Genomic DNA, 24,521 nt, shown 5'->3' with positions numbered 1-24,521 from the left:
ACTAAAATTTGTTTAAAATTTGAGTAACTATGTATAGACTTTTTTCTGTGCCCTCAAATATCAAAACACATAAACTTGCAATAGCCCGCTTCTTGCAACTGTCCCTAACCAGCCTGTCTCTTTCCTTTCACGTAAAAATGTGATGCGGTCCCCTCAGCCCCCAAAGCCTCCACATTACCCATCTGAGAGCTCCCATTGTTACCTCTGAGCTCTAGTAAAGGTGAGGTTTGCCCCATATGCCTCCCATATACCTCCTCCTGCTAGATTTTCCCATTCTTTCCCTTTCATTATGAACTCTGTGCCACTTCAAGAGTCCTGAGCTCTCATGCTGGCCCAGATCCAAGAAGGAAAAGAGCTTGATGATCACTTCATGTCCCCAGGAACACTTACTGGCACCTTCTGCATCAAGCCCTGTGCAGGGTGTTCCTCCATGTAACGTCACGTAACTGCTCACATCCACCCTGTGAAATAAGTTTCAGCATCCCCGTGTTACAGTGGAAAGAAGACTCATAGCTTGAGTAGCTGACTCTGCTAACAAGTGATGAAGCAAAGAGATGGCCTTGGTCGTGGTCCAGGCAGTACCAATTCACCTTGAATGGTCTTCCACTTCTCTGATTTTCACCATATGGTTGATCCTTATTCTCCCTCCCCAGATTCCTCTGACCCCACTAGCCTTCAGGACCCTGCCTGTACCTGTCACTCTGAACATCCCTTTATGGAAGTGAAGGAGGAAGGATTCTGGCCCAACCTGCAGGTAAGAGAAAAGGTTGTCACAGCCCCTTCCCTTGAGGAATGCCTTCGGAGGTGCCTCAAAAACCCTGAAGGAGACAAGGGTCAAGGGAAGCAGTTGTGAGAGAGAAAGAGGCCCCTGCCACCAACCCACTGTTTTCCTTTCCCAGTTGAGGGAGCTGTCAGAAGTAAAAAGAGTGTGGGAAAGATGAGTCAGATATATTTCCCTTTGCATCACACAGGATCCAACTTTACATCTGTGACTTCTAATAAGTTACAGGTAAACCCATGCAACGGCCCACAGGATATAGTAGCAACATATCTACAATCCAAGGCATAATCTTCCAATTCTGTGGAGAAAACAACTGCCTCCTTAAAAAGTCAACATGTTACATTAACAATGAACAATTTAAAAATAAAACTAAGAAAACAATTCCATTCACAATAGCATCAAAAAGAATAAAATGCTAGGAAAAAAATTAAATGAAGACAGCGCAAAATTTGTACACTGAAAACTATAAAACGATGTCGAAAGACAGTAAAGAAGGCCTAAATAAATGGAAAGATACCCTCGTTCATTCATGGATTGGAAGACTTGCTATTGTTAAGATGACAATACTCCCCAAAATTCATCTACAGATCCAATGCAATTCCTATTAAAATTCCAAATCCCTAGTTTTGCAGAAATAGAGAAGCTAATCCTCAAACTGTTAAGGAAATGCCAGGGACACCGCATAGCCAAAATTATCTCAAAAAAGAAAGTTGGAGGACTCAAACTTCCTGCTTTCAAAACTTACTACAAAGCTACAGTAATCAACAGTGTGGTACTAGCATAATGGTATTGGACCCCTACCTCAAATCATACACAAAAACCAACTCAAAATAGATCTAAGAAATGAAAGTAGGAGCTAAAACTTTAAACTGTTAGAAAGAAACAAGTGTAAATCTGTGTGACTTTGAATTAGGCAACAATTTCTTAAAGATGACACCAAAATCACAAGCAACAAAAGAAAAAATAGAAAATATGGACTTTAACAAAATGAAAAACTTTTGGTTATCAAAAGACATTATCAAGAAAGTGAAAAGAACAACCCATAGAATGGGGAAATATTTACAAATCATATATATAATGAGAGTCTAGTATCCAGAATACAATTTTTAAAAAACTCTTACAACTCAACAAAAGACAAATAATCCAATTTCAATATGGGCAAAAGATTTGAACAGATATTCCTCAAAGAAGATACATAAATGGAAAGTATGCACATGAAAAAGATACTCAGTATCATTAGTCTTAGGGACATGCAAATCAATACCACAATGAAATACCACTTCATACCAACTAGGGTGGCTCTAATTTTTTTAATGGAAATAAACATGCATTGGTAAGCACGCAGAGAAACTGGAAACTTCATGTACCACTGGTGGTACGGTACATGGCTCAGTGTGGAAAGCAGTTTGTCAGTTCCTCAAGAAGTTAAATATAGAGTTACCATATGAGGGTGTGGGGAGAGAGGCAGGAGGGTGCTGAAACTGTTTCTTCCTGCCTGAGATGCTCCGGACAAAGCTGTGTATTGCAGAAGAGGGGTGTGACGGGGAGAGAGGGAAGGTAAAGAAGAGGGGACTCCAAACACCCAGGAAAGAGAGAGTCAGCTGCTATTCCACTCACAAGTATATACCCGAGAGACCTTGCCACACTGAGATGATCCTCACTGAAAAAGAGCAGATCGTTCCTAAGCCAGAAGAGGAGGTTGCACTGAAGAAAAAGATGCCCCAGAAGAAACTGAAGAAACAGAAACTTATGGCTCAGGAGTAAATTCAGCATCAAATAAATGCTAATAAAAGCAAATATATATATATATATATATATATATATATATATATATATATATATGTATGTTCATACAAAACTGGCACATAAATGTTAATAGCAGCATTATAATAGCCAAAAATGGTAAAAAACAAACATCCATCAACTTATAAACAAAATGTGGTATATCCATGCAAGAGGATCTTATTCAGCCATAAAGGACTGAAGTACTGATAATACATGCTGCAACATGGATAAACCTGAAAGATATTATGCTAAAGTGAAAGAAACCATAAACAAATGGCTACACATTATATGACTCCATTTGTATGAAATGTTGAGAATAGGAAAATCAACAGAGGCAGAAAATAGATTAGTGAAGGTGGAGGAGGGAGCAAGGGACAAGTAACTGACTGCCGACGGGCATGAGGTTTCTTTCAGCGGAGTTCAGAATGTTCTGGAATTAGACAGTAGTTGATATTTGTACAATTTTGTGAAAGCACTAAAACCATTAAATTGTACATTATAAAATGATGAATTTTTATCCCAATTTAAAGAAGAGTCAGCATGGACCAAGGAGCCCTTCAGTCTTGGCTGGAGGTCAGTGTCATCTTAAAGGAGGTATCTAGCGCTGAAGCAGAGGGGTCTAGGAGACCCAACTGCCATCTTACAAATGAAGTAAGGGGTCCTACCACGTCTGCACAGGTCTGAAGTCTCCTGAGGTTTGTAAAAAGGGGACAGGAATGATCTCCCCTGCCACAAGGCTTTTCTCAGCCTCTAGAGCAGATGGCAAACATCTGAGGGGATCCACAAGATTGGCAGAGGACCTGCAGGTTGGGTCACAAAATAGAAGACTTGTGTTGGGAAAAGCCAAGAGTGGACTTTAGGACACTAGTGGTGACACAAGGATAAAAAGACATTAGTCATGAAGGAGAAATTACAAACAGCCAAAGATCATCGGAGGAGGGGGCAGGTGAGGCCTCACCAGTCATTAGAGGAATGTACACTGAAAAAAACAATGAGACAGCATCTTCCCTCAATTAGATTGTCAAAAATGATTAGCTAATATGAGAGGTTGGCAGGATATGAGGAAATATGTGCTCTCATTGCACTGCTGGTGGGTATGTAAATTGGTAGAACCACTTTGGAGGGCAACGTGCCAGCATCTATTAAAGTGAAAAATGACTCAGCAATTCCAATGCTCAGCATTTATTCTAAAGAGACACCCCCACATGCAAAGGGAAGTATGATCCTCACTGAAAAAGAGCAGATCGTTCCTAAGCCAGAAGACGAGGTTGCACAGAAGAAAAAGATGTCCCAGAAGAAACTGAGGGGTTTCTAAAATTTCATTCCCTGCTGTATAAAAAGAACCTATTTATTAATATACAGCCTCAAGGGAAGGTATCTTCACTCATTTTGGCCATAAACGTTACTAAAATGATAAAACACAAATATAATTTGTTTAGAAAAAGTTCTGGAAGAATATTTGCTCATTTGAAACACTGATTACCTCTGAGGAAGCAGGGAAAGATCCAAGGCTGGGGGTAGGAGATTGATCAGAGAAAATTTGAGTCTTATCTACAACTGTTCAATTCTTTTTCCATTTTCACTTCTAATTTTTTAAATAAAAAAAGAATGAAGTAAAGTTGGGGAAAACAATATTTAAATATATTTTTATTTATTTACAACATAAAAGATCACTTTGCTCTCAATAAAATATTCATATACAACATTTTTATGCACTATAACAATAGTAACAATATATTTAGTAAGAGTAATGTGTTATAATGCATTTCATTTTTTTATCAGACCATTAGTAAGTCATATTTATTTTCTCATGGAACAAAAGTTTGACTTTATTTTTTAATTCAAACAAAGGTATTAATATACCTTCCCTCATTATTATTTTATCTCTATAGATCTGGGTCTAAGTTCAACTATTTGATTTTAGATGAAAAAGATGCTCTAGGTCAAACTGTTTCAGGTGTGTTTTCTAATTTTGAATTGTGAGTCCATCTTCAACAAGGCTTTTCTGTTGCAGTACTTGGCTCTGGTTGAGGGCATGTACCTTTTGCAGTTGATTTTATCAGACATTTTATTTATATGTTTATGCGAATATATATTATTTATATTTTTAAAAATTTTACTGTGAACTTTATCAAATACACAAAGCAGTATGTTGAAATAGCAATATGACAACCCACGCTGCGATCAGAACACTACCAGCACCTAAGAAGCGTCCTGATCATGCCTTTCCTTCGCCAACAGGGGGAACTGTTCTGGGTTGTGTCCATCACGTCCTTACTTTTTCCCTAGTTCTCCCACCTGTGTGTTTCCCTGAACGGCTAATTGTCTCGTTTCACCTGCCATTGTACTTGATGTATACGGCATCTTATTCATGTTCTTTCCTGTGTCTTGCTTCTTTCACTCAATATCATTCAATATTATGGTTTTATTTATTTGTTTTTATTGTGATAAAATGTACATAACATGAAATTTACCATTTTAATCATTTTTAAGTATACAATTCAGTGGCATTAAGTACATTCTCATTGTTGTGCAAAATTATGTTTCCTCTAAAGTATTCCATTGGGTGAATATTCCATTAGGTGAATATACTACAATTTATTATTCCATCTACCATTTATGCACCTATGGGTCCTTCTTTTTCTTTTGCTGTTACGAATAGTAAGGTGTGAACATTCTTGCATGTGTCTCCTGGGGCACATGTGCGAGAACTCTTAGTGCATATAACTTCTGGTAAAATCGATGGATTCTACTGGTTTAATTTTCTATAAAGAGATGATATGAATGTATTACTTGTATAATTAATTTCAATTTAGAAAAAGAAAAGCAAAGAAAGAAATTGAGACAGTTTCACAGAATGAAAGGACAGGGAATAGTCTCCTTGAGATAGGTAGCAGAAAGATAAAGGAAAAGCAGCCAAGACAGGTTCGCAGGCTGAGCTCAAAAGGTACTGTCAAGTACGAACTCAATCAAACACACGTAGTAAGCACCCAGTATGAGTCTGGCTCTGTAAGTGCTATAGTAAGCAGTGAACTGGGATTCAAGAGACCTGGCTTCTCTCCCAACTCTGCCACAAGAGCAAGTTAGTTCACCTCCTCAGCCAGCAGTTCTGACATCTGTAAAATAACGGGCTAGACCCACAGGATCAGAAACCTTCCTTCCAACTCTGCTAGTTTGGGATCCTAAGCTGGTTGGAATAGTAAGACATGGGCTCACCACAGTTAGTTCTTTCTAGAAGCCAGAAGGAGAGGGCCTGGGGCCCAGACAGGAAGGAACACTGCCTCTCTAGGATCCGAGAAACAACTAACGACAATTATCGGGCCCAGCCCTAGTGAGCCAGTGGAAGTGATGTGGTTAATGTTTAGCAGCCAGCTCTCTGGGGTGAGGACCCCTTGATTTGTAGCATTTGCTGATCTGTGTGGTGGTAAATACTTCCGCCGCAGCCAATTCCAAGCTACCAATGTGTAACCCGCACACAAAATTCTTGACAATTTAACAATCAGGCTTCGGAGAGACAGTACTAACTGGCTCCAGCACACCCATGGGAAGTGAACCGGCCCTAAGCGGCAGATGGCACTCCCATAGACCAAAGGGGAAATGACGGCAAGGTATTGCAGGACTCACAGTGCTTTAGGACTCAGTGTAAGTTTGGGGAAATCACAGAGTTGCCTCCCCTCATAGGGGAGATCATAAAATAGATCTAGACTGGTTGTGTGTCCAGTATTCACTCATCTGGGTAGACAAGAGGAATCATTCAGGAAAACAGCAAGCAGGAAACGCCAGGGCCCAGGAGCCCACTGTGAGGGGAAACAGCCCCCGCCCCTTGCAAAGTCACTTCTCTGCATTATGAAGAATGCTCTGAGGATGAATAACACATGGAGCAGACAGATCGCACATGCGCAGCTCGCTCGGTTTACGGGGTTGTTCTGTCTCTTTCATGCCCCTTTGGTTATAGTGCCCAGGTGAAGTGGCTGTTTCTCAACCCTGTTTCTTGGAACTTGCAGCCTCAAACACCAAGACAGAGAGGGCAGAAATGAACATTTATTGAGCACCTACAGGAGGCGAGGCATTTCACTTACGCTGTTACACTTAATTCTCAAAACATACCGCACAGGCTGTGACATGGTCCCTAAGTAGACACAGATTCAATTCAGAGAGGTTCTGGCACTTGCACGAGATGATCCAGGTACTAATGGGCAGAGATGCCTTTGGACCGCCAATCTGGATAATTCCGAAGGTCATGCTCCTGTCACCTACCCTGAGATCTTCCCGTCTCAATGGGTTTGGGGCTCAGGACCCTCACTGTGTCCCCGCTTGCCCTGGTATCTTTTTGAGAATTTCCCTTTCCTAGTTTTGCCCTTTGCTGGCTACATGACTGACAGTCAGAAAACCTCAATAATCAGCATTCAAATCATACACATGTCAATTTACATAATATCTGATTCAGAAATTAGTTTTACCTTAAACCATAATTAATTCTTTAAACCATATGTCACATAGACTCACGAGAGTCAACAAGCCCTAAAGAAGAAAGAGTATTCAGGAAGGAGGGCACACAGCACCCTGTGAAATGGAACTTCCAACACTTGCAACAAATACCTCAAAATGTTACATAACATTCTTTTACATAAAGAGTTAAGCTCTCAACCAAAAAAAAAGGGAATTCCCTGGTGCCAGAGAAGGAGGCAGAACTGAAATCACTGGGATGAGTGCGTGAGCAGCCATGGACAGGCTCTGGTCACCTAACTGAGGTTTTAACCCCACCTGCATCCAGAGGGGAAAACCCTGGGCCCCACTGGACAGGGAACTGGAAAAGACACTTTCCATGTAAGCTGGAAACCTGTACAGGAAATCCAGAAAGATCCACTCACCAACACAGAGCCTCAACAGGAAGCTCATCTGTCTCTGTCTGTCTTCTGGGTGGAGAAAAAATTGTCTTGAAATTTTATAAGGACAAGCCTGTGCTCGCCCAGGTTTGGGATTCAAATTTTTATTATCACGGTTGGGAAATCTCCTCTGCTCTCACTAAATAAAAGAAACTGGTCTCGAGCCAGTAATATCCCTAGAATATCTGATAACGTCAACTGTGAAACCACTTTGAAGGGACATACCCTCAACATGGGCCACTGAAGATCCTGACAGAAAAGTTGTGAAGATGGACTCATGATTCAAAATTAGAAAACACACCTGAAACAATTTTACCTAGAGCACCTTTTCATCTAAGCTGGTCATTAAAACCAAACAGTTGAACTTAGACCCAGATCTGCTAACTACTACATATAAAGTATTAAAGCGAGATTTTGTAAAAACAATGAAACACATTAAATCACATTGCTCATTGTTCTTACTAAATATATTATTACTAATATATTGTTATATCATGTAAAATTTTATATTTTAGTGAGAGCAAAATTATCTTATATTATAAATAAGTAAAAATATTATATAAAATTAAAATTAATAAAAATGAAAAATTTTCAATCTCATAGATGTGTAAATTTTTTAATGTATATATAAGTAATATAAAGGTCAAAAACAAATAATAATGGAAAAAATAAACTGACAATAAAAACACAATATAGCAAAACTTATGAGATGTAGCTAAAGTAGTTCTTAGGAGGAAATTTATGGTCTTAAGTGTATATATTAGAAAGAAAAACTTTGAATTAATGAATCAAGCATCTAATTCAAGAAGTTAGAAAAAAAATGGCAGAATAAACCCCAGGGAAAGTAAAAGGAAGAAAATAATTTAAAAATTAGACCAGAGTGTAAAATAAAATAGAAAACAAAGAAATAAGAGAGATACGCAACAAAATCGAAAGGTAGTTTGTTGAAGCAATTAATAAATTAAGCATGTTTCTGCCAAAATGTATCAAGAAAACAACAAAACTATAAACAAACAACACTGGAAGTGAAAAAAGGGAAAATAACTACAACTCTGTGGTGACTTTAAACATTTATGCCCATAAATTTGAAACAGATTATATAATTTCCCAGAAAAATATAACCTACCAAAACTGACTCTAGAAGAAATTGAAAGCCAGAATTAAATCAGTAGTGAAAAACATATACTCAGAATACATACACACACACAAATTTTACCAAACCTTCAAGGAACAGATCATCCCTATTTTATATAATCTGTATATAAGGAAAAACTATCACTGATCAAAGAAGAGAAGTGGTCAATGAAAGAATGGGGTGGTGTCTAGAAACCAAAGGAAGAAAAAACTCTCCAGTAGGCGATGGCTGTCAGGTCTCATACATCTCAGTTAAATTCTGCTTCCTGGTCAAAGCACTCCCTTGCCCTCAAATCCCCCTGTTAGCGGACAGGCACCTGTATGAGCACCCTGACTCTTCCCTTCATGGTGCTGCAATATGACTGTTACTAATAACTTTACATTTGTCTTTAAGGTTATTTGATCAGTGTCTGACTCTCTCACTGCTGTAAGGCTAGAAACCATGTTTGGGTGGTTTTTTTTTTTGTTATTGTTGTTTCCATCTTTGTGTCCCATTACTTACTTAGCTAGTACCTAGGGCAGAATGGATGTACAACAAATTCTTATCAAACGAATGAAGGGTAACATTTAGGAGGTCGCTGTGGCCTCTAGCCCTTGAAATTTCAATTTTAGATAGAACTGTCAAGGAACAAGACGGAGGCTGGACCATCTAATATTTATCCCTTTTCCCATTTAGAAAAAGAAAAGCATGGCTAGCTGCCAACGTTAACGTAACATCATGCATAGGAATGTTGTTTTCCAGGATTTGACATTTTCGACAATAGAAAATTACTATATTTTATAAATGGAAATCCCACTACTGAAAACAGAGTGCTATAACATAATGATATCATTTGTTTCCAAAGATTATCGATATCCTAGGGTCATGGGAAAATAATATTAAAAGCAAGACATTTTGTGGCAAACTCTGAGGGTAAGGTTATCCGTGAGTTATCCTGAGGTAAACGCAGCCACGAGCGCCACTGGCGAGTATTCTCGGGGCAAAAGGGAAATGGGTTAGTGATTTCCTTACATGCTCGGGGGCACTGGGAGCTACAGCTGAGATACTGAAAAGTGATCAGAGGTGGGAAGAAATGCCCATGGTGGGTGAGTCTCCCAGGAGACCCAGACTGGCGAGTCCCAGAAATGCATATTACAGGACTGGGATATTGAGTATCCCGACCCTCATTCACCAGCCCACTCCACTGCCCTGCCCAGCTGGTCTCTGAAGGCTCCCCGGGAAGGAGGATCTAAAGCAGTTGGGGGTCCAGGGCAGGTGGAGGAAGAAGGAATGAAGTGGGAGACAAAGGCGGCCAGAAAAACTAAGAGGTTTGGTTGATAAGGATCATGGACAGTGATTTCTGACATCTATGAGCCTGGAGAGAGAGTTTAGTTCCACTGAGTACTTTGACTGGTTGTGGATTTATAAAGGGCCATGACTGATTTTGGAATTAGGGGCTGAAGAGAGACAAAGTACGCTGCCTAAGATTTTTGAATCAGTCTGTGACAGAAAAAGGAGGGAGGGGAGGGAGGTGTTGGCAAGATTGTCAGTGCCCTTATTGCTTTGTAGGGCAGCTGGACCACTGCTCAATCTCTGGAGTGGGAAGGACCATTAAGAACAAGAATATCCAAATGGAAGTTTTAGTTGTATCCTTATAATATATAAAACAGCAGTAAAAATTTTACTTTCCCTAACAGCCTTTTGTTTACAGTTGGTTTGGAGGAAAATTCAAGAAAGCCCTGTCTCCCAAATCTGGGGCCTGCGGCAAGGCAGAGGTAAGGGAATAGCCAAGGACAGAGAGGGAAGGACAAGACTTCAGCTGAAAGAAGAATCAGGACCGGATGTAACAACATGCCCAACCCACTGGGATTTGTGCCAGTCCACAGCCCTGCCTCCTCGCCACTCTGCTCAGGGCCCGCCTTGATCGGAAGGTAAGGAGTATCTTATCTAGATAGTAAGGAGCAAGGTGGCCCCGGCTGATATCCAGGCTACAGTCACTGCTAGACTAAGGGTTTGGTCGGGACCTGTCAAAATTAATGAAAGTTGTCAAAAGAGAGGCTTCCATGGGCCTGTCTCCGAAGGTACAAGAAAAGGTGGGAGCCGTTGAGAAAAGGCTGTATATCTCTGCAGCAACCAGGGGTGGAGAGAAGCTGAATTCCAAAAGAGAAAGAAGTGGTGGAAGCTTTTGAGGGAGAGATCAGCAGGTTGCACTCACAGGGCCTGCGGACAAGAGGAAGGGACTGACTGTTCGGGGAGCCAGCCTAGGACAGGCTGATGCTCACAGAAGTTGACGCAAACAGCACAGAAGGCAGGAGTTGAGATCATTCTGTTTGCCCAGAGACTAGTAAGGTCCAGAAACCTGGCTTTCCTCCTCCCAGCCAGGGGTATTCCAGGAGAGCCAGGCAGACTCTGTTCCTGCCCTCTCCTCCATGGGGAAGTGATGAGTAGAAGAGGGGAGATGGGCGTTGGCAGAGAACACAGGCCTCCCATGGGTGAGCAGCTCAGGGTCTAGTCAAGGTTGAAAGTCCTCTCAGCGTCCTCCTATTCCCCCTTAGGCAAGTTTCTCCCTAAAGGTCCTCAACTCCTCATTGTTCCTCTAGGGTCTAATCCATTGGCACAGTGCCCCACCTCCCTGTGATATTAACTGTGATCTGGGAATGGAGCAGGAAGGACTGTTAGTGACAGCAAAATCCTCTGATGCCAAAGTTAACATTCTCTGAGGTGGGAACTCAGACACCCTGCAGGATAGTGAAAAGGAAGGTTTAGTATAAGTAACTCTACAAATCACGCCCACAGGTGGCTTCACTAGAGAGGTCCCTCCTGAAGACTAGAGGGGGTCGTAAAAAGCCTGGAGGATGAAAAACAATGAAGAGAAAGGAAACCAAAGAGTAAGACAGAGAACAGACCTAACAAGTGAGATCACAGGGGTGTGACATTTTATGAGCAGTATGGAAACAACTGCAAAGCCCCTGAATAAAAAATAGCCCTGGAGAAATGAGCCACCCCACACCTCGGTCCTCAGGGAAAAAGGAGTGGGTGGCTGTCTGACCCAAATGTTTTCAGGACTCAACGAGGGGAAAGTCCAGATGTTGCCAATATCCCCAAGTCAGTCTTCCCAGGAGATCTGTGAAAATAGGGGACCGACAAGCGTCAGCTTTTAATCCTAAGTGCCCAAGACTGGGAGAGGAGATGCCCCAGGTACTTCAGGACACCAGTGACTGACACAGCCAGAGGTGGGAAGGGGAGGATAAAGATAGCCCTGGAGTGAGGAGCGAAGGCCAGATGGGCGTTGAGTGATACTCGTACCACAGGCTGCCTGGCAGGAAGATTAAATGAGATCACATGTGACCTCCTAGCATAGGGTCTGACAGAGGTTTAAGTCCCTTGTTTGCCATTCTGAACAACTTCGTAGCAAGTTCTTTTGGCCATTAAACCAGACCTCAGCTGCTGCAAGTCATTATTCGCCCCACTTAGTTTAAATATTCAATCATTTGCTGCAGAAACGTTGTGCATGATTGTGGATGCTACCCCAGTCCCGTGAGGGTGTCTTTGTGATGCTAGTTTCTTTCCAAAATCTGAAAAATTCTGAATTCTAAAACTTATCTGACCCCAAGAGTTTTAGATATTTAGATACTCAGTTCTGGTTACCCTTGCTTCACTAAACTGCTTCTCTCTGTGAAAAAAGCTTATGTCAGTGGGGATAGAAGAGGAGAAGTGCAAATTAGCTCGCACACTGTGAACAGGGCGGTAATGTAGGCATCTTCGTAAACAAGTGCGTGAACAGAAGAGCCGGGCGACTGGGCACATCCAACACTGTAAACGCAGCAGGCACAGATGGGTTACATTCTTCCGGAGCACAAGAGAGACAGGAACAGAAAGGTAGAAGCTGCGTTTTGGAGTGGATGCCTTTGAAGAACAGCAGGCCTTCTGACTGTCTGCCCTTTAACACCTCTCCCCAGTACTCAGCACGCAGAAAGGGGGAGGAGGGTAGGAAGTTGCTGCTATGAGAAAAAAAAAAAAAAAAAAAAACCAGACAGCCACAATAGAGCTTCAACTGCCATCAAATGTCAGCTTGCCACCTGGAGCAGGGCAACGCAGAGGAGGCTGCTCAGGGGGTGTAGAGGGAATAGCGTGCCCAGCGCAGAGGCAGCCTGTCAGCCACTGGAGTGCAGTAAGAGCTACCTGCTGGGTAGGAGCCATGGCCTGGCCACCTTCCTGCTGGCTGTGGGTTCTGGGGACTCTGGCGGGGCTCTCCGCCACCCCAGCCCCCAAGACCTGTGCAGAGAAGCACTACCGGGCACAGGGAGAACAGTGCTGCCCGATGTGTAAGCCAGGTAAGAGAAGAGGCCTTGCCAGGGGTCGGCTGAGTGTGGGAGAGAGCGGACTGGTTATGCAGGGAGGGAAGCAGAGGGAGAATCTGAGATCCAGCAAGGACAGGAACCCTTGAAGGGGGTGCAGAAGCAGCCTTCCTGGGGCCTTGACCCTCCACCTCTGCCCACAGGAACATTCCTCAGGGAGGACTGTGACTGGAACAGAAAGGCTACTCAGTGTGACTCGTGTATACCCGGGGTTTCCTTCTCACCAGACCACAACGCCCGGCCCCACTGTGAGAACTGCCGCCACTGTAACTCTGGTGAGACGGGCGGCGAGCATTTGGGGGTGCAAGGTGGCAGAGCTGGGTGTGGAAAAGCAGAGTGGGGAAAGTCGGGGCTGCAGGTGCTCCACGGCTGTGGGAAGCAGAGCCAACGCTGGGAAACGGGGCACCCAGGGAGCAGGGGTGCTGACACCATGCGGGAGGATGCTGTTTTACAGGGAAGGGGTAAAATTTGAGAATGAGTCTATGGCTAGCATCAAGACAATAAAAAGGGGAAAGTGGCTCCGGGACCCTCGATTTCAGCCGAGCGACCCCTTCCTTTCCAACTGGCTGGGTTTAAAATGTACATTTGGAACCTGGAATACATCTAAGGACATAACAATATCAGCCAATGGATAATATCCTTTTTTGGCACGAAAGCCAAATGAAATGAAAATGAATGCGCATGTGGCTTATGTTTTTCTTATTTCAGAATTTTATCTTTTTTAAATTAAGAAGTGTAATATCTGCAGCTGTTATGAAGTATTTTATTATTTCTCCATTTTAGCTAGAATTTCAGAAACGATATGCCACTACACACAGAGTAGTGGATTTTAAAGTAGCCCCTTTAAACAAATGCCTTCCAGCAGGACACTTGTGGACCACTTAGCCTAGCTACCCCACTACTAGCCTGTAAAAGGGGTTTGCTTCCTCTCATTAGGCCTTGCCGTATTCTTTAAAAACTAACTAGATAAAAGGTTTAGCCATCACAAATCAAACAACATCATCTGAAATGCACAAGAAGTATTCCTTAGTCCGCTTGATTTTAAAAAATATAATTGCTAATGAATGTTTTTCTCTTCTTAGCAACAACCCCAGCAGAGTTGGACTTTTTAAATCAAAGCTGCCCCATCCATTCTTTAGGCGCCACCAGAAAGTCTCTTTCCCGTACGGAACCAGTCCATACTCCCTTCACTATGTTCCAGACCAGTCTTCTCTGTGAGACACGGCCCACAGGTTCCCCAAAGCACTCAGGCAGGCCCGGGTGGGGATACTGAATGAGTTCGGTCCTCTTGGACCTCAGTATTCCCATCTGTAAGGAGGAAAAGCTCCTGGAAACATGGTGAAGAGAAGTTTCGAGTCTCTGGATACTCATCACTGGAAACAATGGCACTTCATCCATGTTTACCCAGTCCCAGGCCCTTCTTTGGCTCTTCCCTTCTCTTTGCCAGATGCCCTTAATCGCCGCTCCTCCATCTTCTCCGCCTACCTCTCTCCCTCTGCACCACCACTGTCCCCTCCCCCACCTCTGTTCATCCCTTGCAGATCCTCATCCAGGCAGGCTCACCATTCCCGGTAAGCCACAGGAGACCACATTTTTATAGCAACAACTAGTCATAAGGATGAGAAGAAAAAATTTGTGTCCTCCCCTTCCTGACAAAATGCAAACATTAAGGCAAATTATTAGAGTTGGTGACAGTCTGTGGCATCCTCCAACCCCCCTTTCAGCATCCCTCTTCCACGGGTCTGGGCTCCTCTCCTTGGGTCCCCATGACTGCACTGCCCAAAGGCTCCACCACGTTCCAGCTCAAGCCTGGCCCACATCCAGGTGCTGCTGCCTCCCCTAGAACCACCCTCCGCTTCTCAACCACCCCAACCACTTATGAGCCCAACCCGGCCCAGGGCCCCTCACATCCTCCACCCCTAGTACAACTGATTGTCTGCCACCCAGCACCAGACCTCTACACTTGAATAAAATTTATACTTTAAAGGCAAAGGACGTCAGTAACCAAGTAACCCTCCAGTAAAATTAAAAACTTGTCAGGACCACAGTAGCACTATTCCTAATTGCTAAAAACTGGAAACTACCCAAATGCATATTAACAGTACAAGGGATGAATGAATAAACACGACACAGTCACACAATGGGATACTACACGGCGATGAGAATGAATGATCTGCAATTACACTCAACGATACGAACTAATCTCACAAAGAGTTGGGGAAGAGCAGCCAGACACAAACGAACACATGCACGATTCCATGTACATAGTACAGAAACAGGCAAGACTATCTTGTGGTATTAGGAAGTCAAGCTAGTGGCTATTCTTGGGAGGGTGTGGCGAGTGACCGGAAAGGAACACTACTGTTTCTTCATCTGGTGCTGGTTACCAGTTTGTACTAATTCTCAACGTTACACCTGTGATGTATGTACTCCTCTCTATTACAATTCAATTGTAAAAGTCTCAGTGAGAAAAATCATAAAAGCTGTTTCCATTTTTTATAGCATCTATTTCTGAACCATGAGTTTTCTGAAAGGTCCAAGTTTTTCCCTTAATAACAATTATACTAACGGCAAAGCCACTGGGTGCCAGCGAGGGAGGGGCCAGCCTTGGCAGGGGCGGAGCGGTCCTGGGGGACAGGATCAAGCAAGTGGACACTGAATGCTGCTGAGGCCTGCGCCATCTCACGTTCCTCCGGCCTCCTCTGTCTCCAGGTCATCTCATCCGAAACTGTACCCTCACCACCAATGCCGAGTGCACCTGCCCCAAGGGCTGGCAGTGCAGGGACAAAGAGTGTACCGACTGCGATCCTGCTCCAAATCCCTCACTGGCCCCTCGTCCATCGCCAGCCCTAGGCCCGCACCCACAACCCGCCCACTTACCTCACACCAAAAGTAAGTTCTAGGCAACTCTTTGTCCAGTCACTTGGGGTAAGGGTCACCCTCAACCAGCACCCCCACTTCCGTGCCTACCCCCACAAGTTACCTGGTCAACCTGTCTCTGCCTTCCCTTCGCAAACAGAGCCTCTCAGGCCTCTTAGGCCTTCAGCCTCACCTTTCCCTGTGGGGCTCCAGGATGCTGCTCACCTGGTCTCTGTTTTTCCAGAGATAGTGGAGGCCAAGACAGCCAGACACATGCAGACTCTGGCTGACTTCAGGCCTCTGGCTGACTTCAGGCCGACCCCAGCTCTCTCGACCCACTGGCCACGTGAGTTTTCTCCCCATTTCCCACCCCCAGAGAGAATGCACACAGAAGAGTCCGGGAGAGAGGCCAGCCAGAAAGCTCCAAGGATTAGGGATAAGAAAAAGAGGAAGAGTCTATGGATGAGGAAAAGACTTGGTCCAATGGTGGAGGAGGGGCGGGGAAGGGGGAAAAGGAAAGAGGCAGGAGTGTCAGGAGGGCTGGGTTGAGGGGAGCCAAGGGCTAGACCCTCCCCAGAAACCCTTATGTGGCCCCTGCCTGTCACAGCCCAGGGGTCCCTGTGCAGCTCAGATTGCATCCGCGTCTTCGTGATCGTCTCTGGAATCTTTCTTGTTCTCACCATGGTTGGAGTCATGTTCCTCCATCAACGAAGAAAATATGGACTAAGTAAGAGACAAAATACAGGTCTCTAATTCTGTCCCCGACCCTACCCCACCTTCTCAGCCCTGCCACCCATGCCTGGAACCTCATGGGGGCCTTCCTATCTCCACCTTTACCAGCCCCAGTTCCCACCCACTCTTCCTCTGCTCTTGGCTGACGCCCTCCTGACAGCCCTCCCTCAAGCTTTCCTCCCTTGCTAGCTCTTCTCCCTTCACCCTCTCCTCCGACCCCCGCCACCTGCCAAGACTCATCTGCTTCCCCCTCTGCAGACAAAGGAAGTCCAGAGGTGCCTGGTGAGCCTTATCCTTGCAGCTGTCCCAGGGAGGAGGAGGGCGCCACCATCCCCATCCAGGAGGATTACCGGAAACCAGAGCCTGTGTCCTACTCCTGAGCCAGCACTCCGCAGAGGAAAGGTCATCAATGCAACCAAGCCGACCCCACCCCACCAACCATCCCGAGGCAGAGACTTGGCACCCCCGATTTCAGCACATGCTTTCATCAGGATCCTTTCCTGTGTACGGACTTGAGAAAGTACCTTTCCAAGACCAGCAGTGACAAGGACACATGGGAATAAGGTGGAAGGTGGGAAGCAGGACGTGTCCTGGCCTGGCCAGCTTCACTCCTGTGCTACAGTAGGGCGGGGGTTCCAGTTGTAAAACACACCCTACGAAAGCCCCACACGCTGTTTCACTGATTTAGAAACTCGGCAAAATAAAGTGACGAACTGCCACACACAGCCGCAGTCCTGCTCTCTCTCTGAAATTCCCAGTCTCACAGCGCGGGCCACGCCCAGCCTCGGCTCCTATCAGGGATCTGAGGGAGGAGCTTCCCGTGCTGAGGCCCTCCCAAAGGGCGAGCGGGAAGATCCGCCAGGAGATAGGGAGTGGGGTACCAACGGAAAATGAGGAAAGCTTCCCAGGCGACGGGGGTTCTTGCTTGGGGCTCCAGGCTTCTTCCTTTCTCTCCTCACCTCCTTTTCCTACATCGCTACTTTCTTGGGACCGGTGGGGAGCAAAAGGGCGCACGCAGTGAAGTCGGGCCTTGAAATCAAGAGATTTGGCGGGGGAGGGAGGTGGAAAGAAAAGAGAACAAAGAATAGGACTCTGGCACCAGCAACAAATGGCTTCACCCAGAGGCAAAGGCAGGCACAGTGACACTTCCTCAAAGTGAAAGCGAAAGAGAAGTAGGCTGAGGACAGAAGAGCAACCAGCCAGGCGTGTTTAGTGAGACCTTTCTTCCCCAGCCAGGACCTGGCGAACAGGGAGGCCGTGGAGCAGGGCAGCCGGCGAGGAGGGCCTGAGAGCAGCCCCCATGGGGACGGAGGAGGGGTGGTGCCTGCTGCTCTGCTTGGCTCTGTCCGGAGCGGCAGACACAGGTGAGTGGGGAAGAGGCTGGAGGGAAAGGTCGGGCTAAGGAAGCACCAGGTAGCCACCCTCCCAGAGATTCCAGAAGGGGAAAGGGGCCAGGGTGGCTTCCAATCACCTTATAAGCCCAACGGGAGAAAGGCTCAATGGCTGACCAAGAAACCAGTTGCGTTGGGGAGAGAGGCTCAGAACAGTGGGGAAAAGGCCAAACGAAGAAAAAGAGGGGCCTCCACAGTGGAGGCCACTGAGGTAGGGGCCACTGTCCTACGGGAGAAGGGGCATCTTGAGAAGAGGAAGGGGTTTGCCGGGCTAAGAAATCGCTGGGGGTGTGTCCCGGAGCTGGGGGAGGGGAAGGCCACTTCTAATGGCAGAAAGCAGAGCAAACCTGTGGGCTGGCTCTGAAACTGAGAAGATGGCTGCCAACACCCCCAGCGGCACAGACATCCCGTCTCCTCTCCCAATGGCAATTTTGCTCATGTATCTGCTTTTGCTGAGAATTCCTTTGACGGAAGAGTTTTTCATTCGATGATTAGAAATAAAAAACCATAAACCCCTCTGAGCAAGGAAAATCCAGGACCTTAAGAAGCAATAAATAATTCACACCAAGTATGCACCTGGAATGGCAGGTGCTTCTCAGAAAGCTGTTTGTGGGGATGATTAGAGAAGAGAGGAACACAGAGACAGGACCCTGGAAGACAGCTTTTACCCCCTGAAGATTCCACAGTTGGGGCAGGATAGGGCAGGGCAGGGCGGAGCAGAGTACAGAAATAACTTTCTGGGCAGGGAGGTGTGGCTTCAGCCCAGCCTTCTCCCTGCAGCAGAAAGCCAGTGGCGGCCAGTGGATGTGGTCCTGGACTGTTTCTTGGTGGAAGACGGCAGGCACCGTTCAGGTTTTCCTAGCAATGAGAACATGGCAAAAGCCTTGCTGGTGCTGAGGCAGGTGCCAATGCTGGACGATGGCTCCCTGGAAGGCTTCACTGATTTCCAAGGAGGCACAAAGGCCAAAGATGGCCCACCTGTTACCTTTGAGGCCTCAGGTAAGAGCCTCTGCCCCATGTGCCAGTCCTTCCGGGCCCCCTCCACTGGGACAAGCCAGTTCCCAGTACACCCACCTACATCTGCTTCCCATGTTCTCAGTCCTGCTCAATTTCTGTGCTGCCCTTCTCCCTCAGTGAACCTGGTACAGATTCCCCAGGCTGAAGCCTTGCTCCATGCTGACTGCAGCGGGAAGGAGGTGACCTGTGAGATCTCCCGCTATTTTCTCCAGGCCAGAGAAGAGGCCACTACTGAGACGGCAGTGTGGTTTATTACCAACATGCAGGTGTCTGAAGGGGGACCTAGCGTCTCCATAGTGATGAAGACTCTCAGGGATGCCGACAATGGGGCTGTCTTGAACCCCACACTGAGCCTACCCCTGGGCCCGCAGGGGACTGTGCAGACTGCAGGTAAGAAAATGAAAAGGAGCAGAGAGAAAGTTTTATTTTTTTAAGTGGTCAGAGATGACAGGATAGAAGGAGGAAGGGAACAAGTCCACATCAGTCATCTTAGAGTGTCCTCTAGGCCAAGGTCCTTTCTTCTGAAAGACCCAAAATGGGGATAATTTTCTCCTTGCTGTGTTGCCTGAGGAGCTAAGACGTGTGATGCTCTGTTCATGTATGCTGTTCATAGTTGTCTTACTGAGCCAAGCAGTTTTTAGTGAAAAGCCAGCCTGGTCTGGTGCTTCAGGATGATTAGAGCAAAACACAGGAATGCAGAAGTTGCTCATTATCTCTTCTTAGTAAAACCCAGCCTTGCCCGCTCCAACCCAATACCCCTCAGAAGGCACAGGAAATTGAGAACACGATGGTAGAATTCTCCAGAGTTCACTGAATCCAATATTTTGCCTCCAAAAAGAGACACCCAAGTCCAAAGATTAAGGGGCTATGATCCTATCCTTAGAAAGCCCCCAAACAGTCGACCTTTCTGTGGTCCCACCTAAATTTATCCTGCTACATTGGAAAAGAGGGGTCCTCATGTCTGTCCAGGGTCAATCATAGTCCTGGCATAGCTAGATACTCCCTTTTTATTTGAGGACATTTAAAACCTACAAAAGGTGACATAATAATAACAAACATCTGTACATCATTCATCTAGCTCCACCAATTGTTAACATTTTTTGACACTCTCTCCATAGATAATCCCCTAAAGTTACAGTAATCTCAACACTTCACCCCAAACGCTGCCGTGCGTAACGTGTTAGTTTGTAAACATTAACTCCTTCATAATCACAAAACCATCTCCTCAGCAAACTACGGTGGGGAATTGTCTGGACAGGAAGGTGTGGCTTCAGCCCTTGACTCAATGATACTGTGAAGTATAAGGTCCAAATTCAAACTTCTCCAATTGCCCCAATGATGTTCTTTATAGCTTTCTGGGTTTTTTAAGTCCAGGATTCAAACGAGGATCATGTATTTCATTTAGTTGTCTTGTGCCTTTTACATCCTTTACTACAGAATAGTCTTTCATAGCACTGACATTTTAGAGAAGCCCAGGCCCATTGTCTTGTAGTGTATCCCATCATGTGGATGTGTCTGATTGTTTTCCTCATCAGATTTAGGTTCAGCAAGTTTGGCACAAATACAACCACTGTGTGATTTTTAAACTTACTCCTCTATAGTCTTCATAGCCACCTTGCCTTCAGCAGATGAGCTTGGCAACACTAACTGACTTGTCTAAAGTCACAGAGCTATTACATGGAAGAACCAGGGTTCCAAAGATTGTTCTGCTACTCCAGTGGTTCTTACCAGAGTCAGCAGTAATTCATAATTTTGCATGTGTATTGCCCTGGTGAGGGATCCATAGCTTTCATCAAGTTGTCCAGGGGCAACTCCAAAAGAGTTAAGATTACCACACGTGCCACACTGCCTTTCCACAGCCCCATTTCTTTGTGGTTCTGTCCGATGGGAAATGAGCTCAATTGGCCTCACTGTCCAAGAGAGGAGGCAGGGGCAGGTGTATGTCCACAACATGCCCATAGCTCAGAGATCAGGTGACCTCAAGAGGAAGCAGTCCACCATCACCCCTCTTTCTCTCACCGCAGTGGAGTTCCAGGTGACAACACAGACCCCATCCCTGAATTTCCTGCTGGGGTCCTCGGCCACCCTGCATTGTGGCTTCTCCATGGCACCTGGCTCGGACCTCACCAGCGTGGAGTGGCGGCTACAGCATAAGGGCAGTGGCCAGCTGGTGTACAGCTGGACTACAGGGCAGGAGCAGGTCATGCGGGAGGGCGCTACCCTGGAGCCTGAGCAGCAACTCACAGCTGGAAATGCCTCCCTCACCCTCCCCAGACTAACTGTGAAGGATGAGGGGGCCTACATTTGCCAGATCTCCAGCTCTCTGTACCAAGCTCAACAAATCATCCATCTCCACATCCAAGGTGAGGTCAGGACTTGGTTATCTGGGGTAGAGGGGAAGGGATATGCCTATTGGAAGTGTTTTACAGAATGAAATCCAAACACAAGGGCGTTTCCTGAGAGACAGACTGCATTCCCACAACCTAATGCATCTCCATCTTAGTAGCACAGACAGCATTAGATTGCATCCTGTCAGACTCCACAGAGAAACTTCCCAGCCCAGGATCCTGATGCTCTGCCCTAGTTGGCTATCTCCAATCACCCCAGTCCTTTTGTAGCAGCAAAGCAAGGAGGGGCAGTGGGAGAAGGATTTCATCACTGACACCCTTCAAAATCACTGGCTTATAGTGATCAGAAGCAAGCCAACCTGTAGTTGGTTTTACTACTGTTATTCAATTACCTATAGAAGATGTACCCCTCATGGCCTGCATCCAGGGTAGACCCCTTCCCCCACCTATGAAATTTCCTCAACCTATTTCACTTTCAGCAGGAAGAAAAGGCTTTAGGCTCCTCTACTGTCCTGTTGATACCTCTGGAATCTATTCTTTCTTCCAGCTTCCCCCAAAGTACAACTGAGCTTGGCAAGTAAAGCTCTGCCACTCACCCTCATCTGCAACATTGCCGGCTATTATCCTCTGGATATAACTGTGACGTGGATCCGAGAGGAGCTGGGTGGAGCCCCAGTCAAAGTCTCTGATGCTTCCTTCTCCAGCCTCCGGCAAAGCCCAGCAGGCACCTACAGCATCTCCTCCTCTCTGAAAGCAGAACCTGGTTCTGCAGGTGCCACTTACACCTGCCAGGTCACCCACGTCTCCCTGGACGAGCCCATTAGTGCCAGCACCTGGGCTGCCCCACGAGGTACGGGGGTGCCCTCCTCTCCCCACCTCTATTCTGGGCTCATGGCTGTCCTACCACCAGATCATCTGTGGGGTTGTTCTGCTTCCCACCACGCTTTGTTCATAGTCCCGTCTTCTTCCTGAGACTTTGTACAGGCGCCAGGCACCAGGCAATGTGCTGAGAGGTGGAGTTAAAGGTTGAATAATTCCTGGTGCTGCCCTTGAGGAGCTTAGTCCAGTTGGAGGGATGACTAGGCAGTCAAGAAAGATGACCTGGGTCAGGGGGAGGGCATGCAAACCAAGTTAGCTAGCTCAGGAGGAAGGGAACACCTCGGCAGAAAGAATGGCATGTGCGAAGGCCAAATATAAAACAGCCTGAGGAGGATTTGGGGAAGTGCCCAGCTAGAGCCAAGGGTATGTGAGAAAAGGGGGAAGTGGCCTAAAGCTTGAGAGGTAATTATACTTATTGAGTATTTACATGAATCAAGCACTAAGCACTTAGTTGTACTATCACTTGGATTATCATCACTCCCATTGTATTGATGAGTGAAATAACACAGATGTTAAGTAATTTACTCACAGTCACCTACCTAGTAAATAATAAAAGAGAAAATGTAAAAAATAGGCAGCCTGATGCCTCAACAGCTTTAAACCCTCCACTGCTATTAGCGGGCAGATCCCAATGGGCTTCAAGCTGGACTGTCATCCTGAAGCCACACAAAGTCACTGAAAAGTTTTAAACAGGAAAGAATTAGCACCTAGAATGCAAACATCAAGGAACACTGGTGCATTATTTGGTGGCTCACTAGGCGGCAAGCGTCCCAAAAACTAGGGTTCTGTCTCAGCTCATATCGCTCCCCAGATATTTACAACATTCCAGTTTAACCATCAACAACTAACCTAACCTAATCTCTTTTGAAAAGAGATTAAAAAAAAAAAAAAAAAAGTCCTGACGTGGAAAGAAGTAGAGAATTCTGTGTAGAGTAACACACGAGCATCCAACAACCTTCAACAAGTAGTTACTACTGTTTGCCTAGCTCCTGGATGAGAGCAGGACATCTGACAGGCGCTCCTTGCTGGGACTCACACACGCACCCCTTGTCCCTCCTGTTGGCACGGGCTCAGAGCTGATTCCTGCCCACTGATTCCGGCCTATATCTCTTACCTACAGAGCAGAGAACTATGGCCTTTGAAGTCATTTTTGCCAGCTTCTTCCTTCTTGCACTGTTGTACTTGGGGCTTCAGAGATGGCAAGGTAAGAGCCTGGGCACCCTCCGCTCTGCCCTCGACCCACCTCACTCATAGATTAGCCTCCTCCAACCCCTTCCCCACCCAGACCAGAAATGAAGCCCCAGCATCAAGTTCCAGCCAGCCCCCTACCACGGCCCCAAGCTCTTGGGGTTACCACAGCTGAAACCAACCTTGTTCTCTTTTGTTTTCTCTTAGCTACCACAGCCAAGGTCTGTCAAGACTCTGAGTCCCTCTGGGTACCCACTCTCCTGCCTGAGAGTAAAAAGGAAGACTAATCACGTTCTCCCAGAAGGACTCTCAGCCTGGGCCCGGAGCTCAAAAAGGCCCCGAGAAAAGCGTAAAGCAAACACAGATCATGGGAGCTGTGGCTCTGAATGTGCACAGACATCTGCCTTCATTGTGTCCCTGGACTAAACAGAGAAAACATGAAAAGATGAGAGGGCAGCAGGAAGGCAATGTCTGGGTAGAGGCCAACGGATCTGAGGTGTGGTGGTAGGAAAAGAAAATGGGAAGAAACTAATAAAAGAGCAGGTAAGGGACAGTGGGTAAAGGGGCAGGAGTTGGGCTACCACGCACAGATATTGAACTGTTCAAATAAAAAGCCCCTTGTGTCCTCAGAGGCAAAGCTTTTCCACTTCCCTGTCTTTCCCCACACTGAACTGAGCTGTGTCCCTAAGCCCAGCTGCCAAGTGTTCAAGGCCCTCAGAGGCAGCCCTAGGACTCCACCTCAGTTGCTCTGTATAACCTGGAGCTGCAATTAAGGTTCTTCTTCAGACAATTGCTAGGTATTTCAGGATGCCTACAAACTCTTCGCTCGTTCAGCTGCAAGGGGGAGATTTCTCCTTTTCTCCATTTCTAAAACCTGCCAAGTCAATATAGTGGAACTCAGCATAAGGGAAGGAGGTAGATAGGAAACGTCTGCGAAAACCTGCAGTTGTTTTTCAGTGTGAGATGCCCACTCAACTTCCTGTCATCACTTCCTCTCACCAGCACCTGAAGAGCTGAGCTGCTTCAGGTATGAATACTGAGAGCAGAGACCACTTCCTCTGCCAACACACAGACCTTTAATCTCGAGAAGACCATCCAGCACACATAAGCCAGCCCTTCCAGCCTACACCGAGATCAGACTACAAGAAACAAACACTCTTCTCCTCCCCCTCTTTCTTCAGTT

At 46.0% G+C, this 24,521-nt stretch overlaps 3 protein-coding genes across 8 annotated transcripts in view; 2 read left to right on the top strand and 1 right to left on the bottom strand.

Annotated features, from left to right (window-relative positions):
* VAMP1 (vesicle associated membrane protein 1) overlaps nucleotides 1–24,521 on the bottom strand; it is a 51,710-nt gene that overhangs the window by 20,426 nt on the left and 6,763 nt on the right. Inside the window, exon 5 of one of the 5 annotated variants that reach the window (XM_016162816.2) lies at nucleotides 2,649–5,331. The exons of the other annotated variants lie outside the window; for them this stretch is intronic. Coding sequence (XP_016018302.1) covers nucleotides 5,324–5,331 — 8 coding nt within the window. The 3' untranslated portion in view covers nucleotides 2,649–5,323. Of the gene's footprint in view, nucleotides 1–2,648; nucleotides 5,332–24,521 lie in introns of those variants that run through there. 5 annotated transcript variants of the gene reach the window in all.
* Nucleotides 12,636–16,920, top strand: CD27 (CD27 molecule). Its single transcript, XM_016162810.2, has 6 exons — nucleotides 12,636–12,900; nucleotides 13,068–13,199; nucleotides 15,637–15,816; nucleotides 16,028–16,129; nucleotides 16,391–16,510; nucleotides 16,774–16,920. The coding sequence occupies exons 1-6, from the start codon at nucleotides 12,765–12,767 to the stop codon at nucleotides 16,893–16,895; spliced, it is 792 nt and encodes a 263-aa protein (XP_016018296.1). The 5' UTR covers nucleotides 12,636–12,764; the 3' UTR covers nucleotides 16,896–16,920.
* Nucleotides 17,751–23,967, top strand: TAPBPL (TAP binding protein like). Of its 2 annotated transcripts, none has more exons than XM_016162805.2 (7): nucleotides 17,751–17,879; nucleotides 18,687–18,905; nucleotides 19,041–19,313; nucleotides 20,948–21,286; nucleotides 21,819–22,121; nucleotides 23,271–23,354; nucleotides 23,546–23,967. In XM_016162805.2, the coding sequence occupies exons 1-7, from the start codon at nucleotides 17,816–17,818 to the stop codon at nucleotides 23,623–23,625; spliced, it is 1,362 nt and encodes a 453-aa protein (XP_016018291.2). In that variant the 5' UTR covers nucleotides 17,751–17,815; the 3' UTR covers nucleotides 23,626–23,967. The 2 variants fall into 2 exon arrangements, with proteins under 2 accessions (XP_016018291.2, XP_016018292.2); XM_016162806.2 differs by having other exon boundaries at nucleotides 17,755–17,879; nucleotides 18,690–18,905.

This window comes from Rousettus aegyptiacus, unplaced genomic scaffold (assembly GCF_014176215.1).
Source record: "Rousettus aegyptiacus isolate mRouAeg1 unplaced genomic scaffold, mRouAeg1.p scaffold_m13_p_2, whole genome shotgun sequence".
NCBI lineage: Eukaryota > Metazoa > Chordata > Mammalia > Chiroptera > Pteropodidae > Rousettus > Rousettus aegyptiacus.
Note: the sequence above shows the minus strand (reverse complement) of the source record. Positions and strands in the feature narration are given on the sequence as shown.

What these genes read in the sequence shown, in the direction of transcription:
- TAPBPL (XM_016162805.2), top strand. Translation starts at nt 17,816, where the DNA reads ATGGGGACGGAGGAGGGGTGGTGCCTGCTGCTCTGCTTGGCTCTGTCC. An exon ending in GGGGACTGTGCAGACTGCAG is followed by an intron (nt 19,314 to 20,947) that starts GTAAGAAAATGA and finishes CTCTCACCGCAG; the next exon opens with TGGAGTTCCAGGTGACAACA. An exon ending in CATCCATCTCCACATCCAAG is followed by an intron (nt 21,287 to 21,818) that starts GTGAGGTCAGGA and finishes TCTTTCTTCCAG; the next exon opens with CTTCCCCCAAAGTACAACTG.
- CD27 (XM_016162810.2), top strand. Translation starts at nt 12,765, where the DNA reads ATGGCCTGGCCACCTTCCTGCTGGCTGTGGGTTCTGGGGACTCTGGCG. An exon ending in CCACTTACCTCACACCAAAA is followed by an intron (nt 15,817 to 16,027) that starts GTAAGTTCTAGG and finishes CTGTTTTTCCAG; the next exon opens with AGATAGTGGAGGCCAAGACA. An exon ending in TCTCTCGACCCACTGGCCAC is followed by an intron (nt 16,130 to 16,390) that starts GTGAGTTTTCTC and finishes TGCCTGTCACAG; the next exon opens with CCCAGGGGTCCCTGTGCAGC.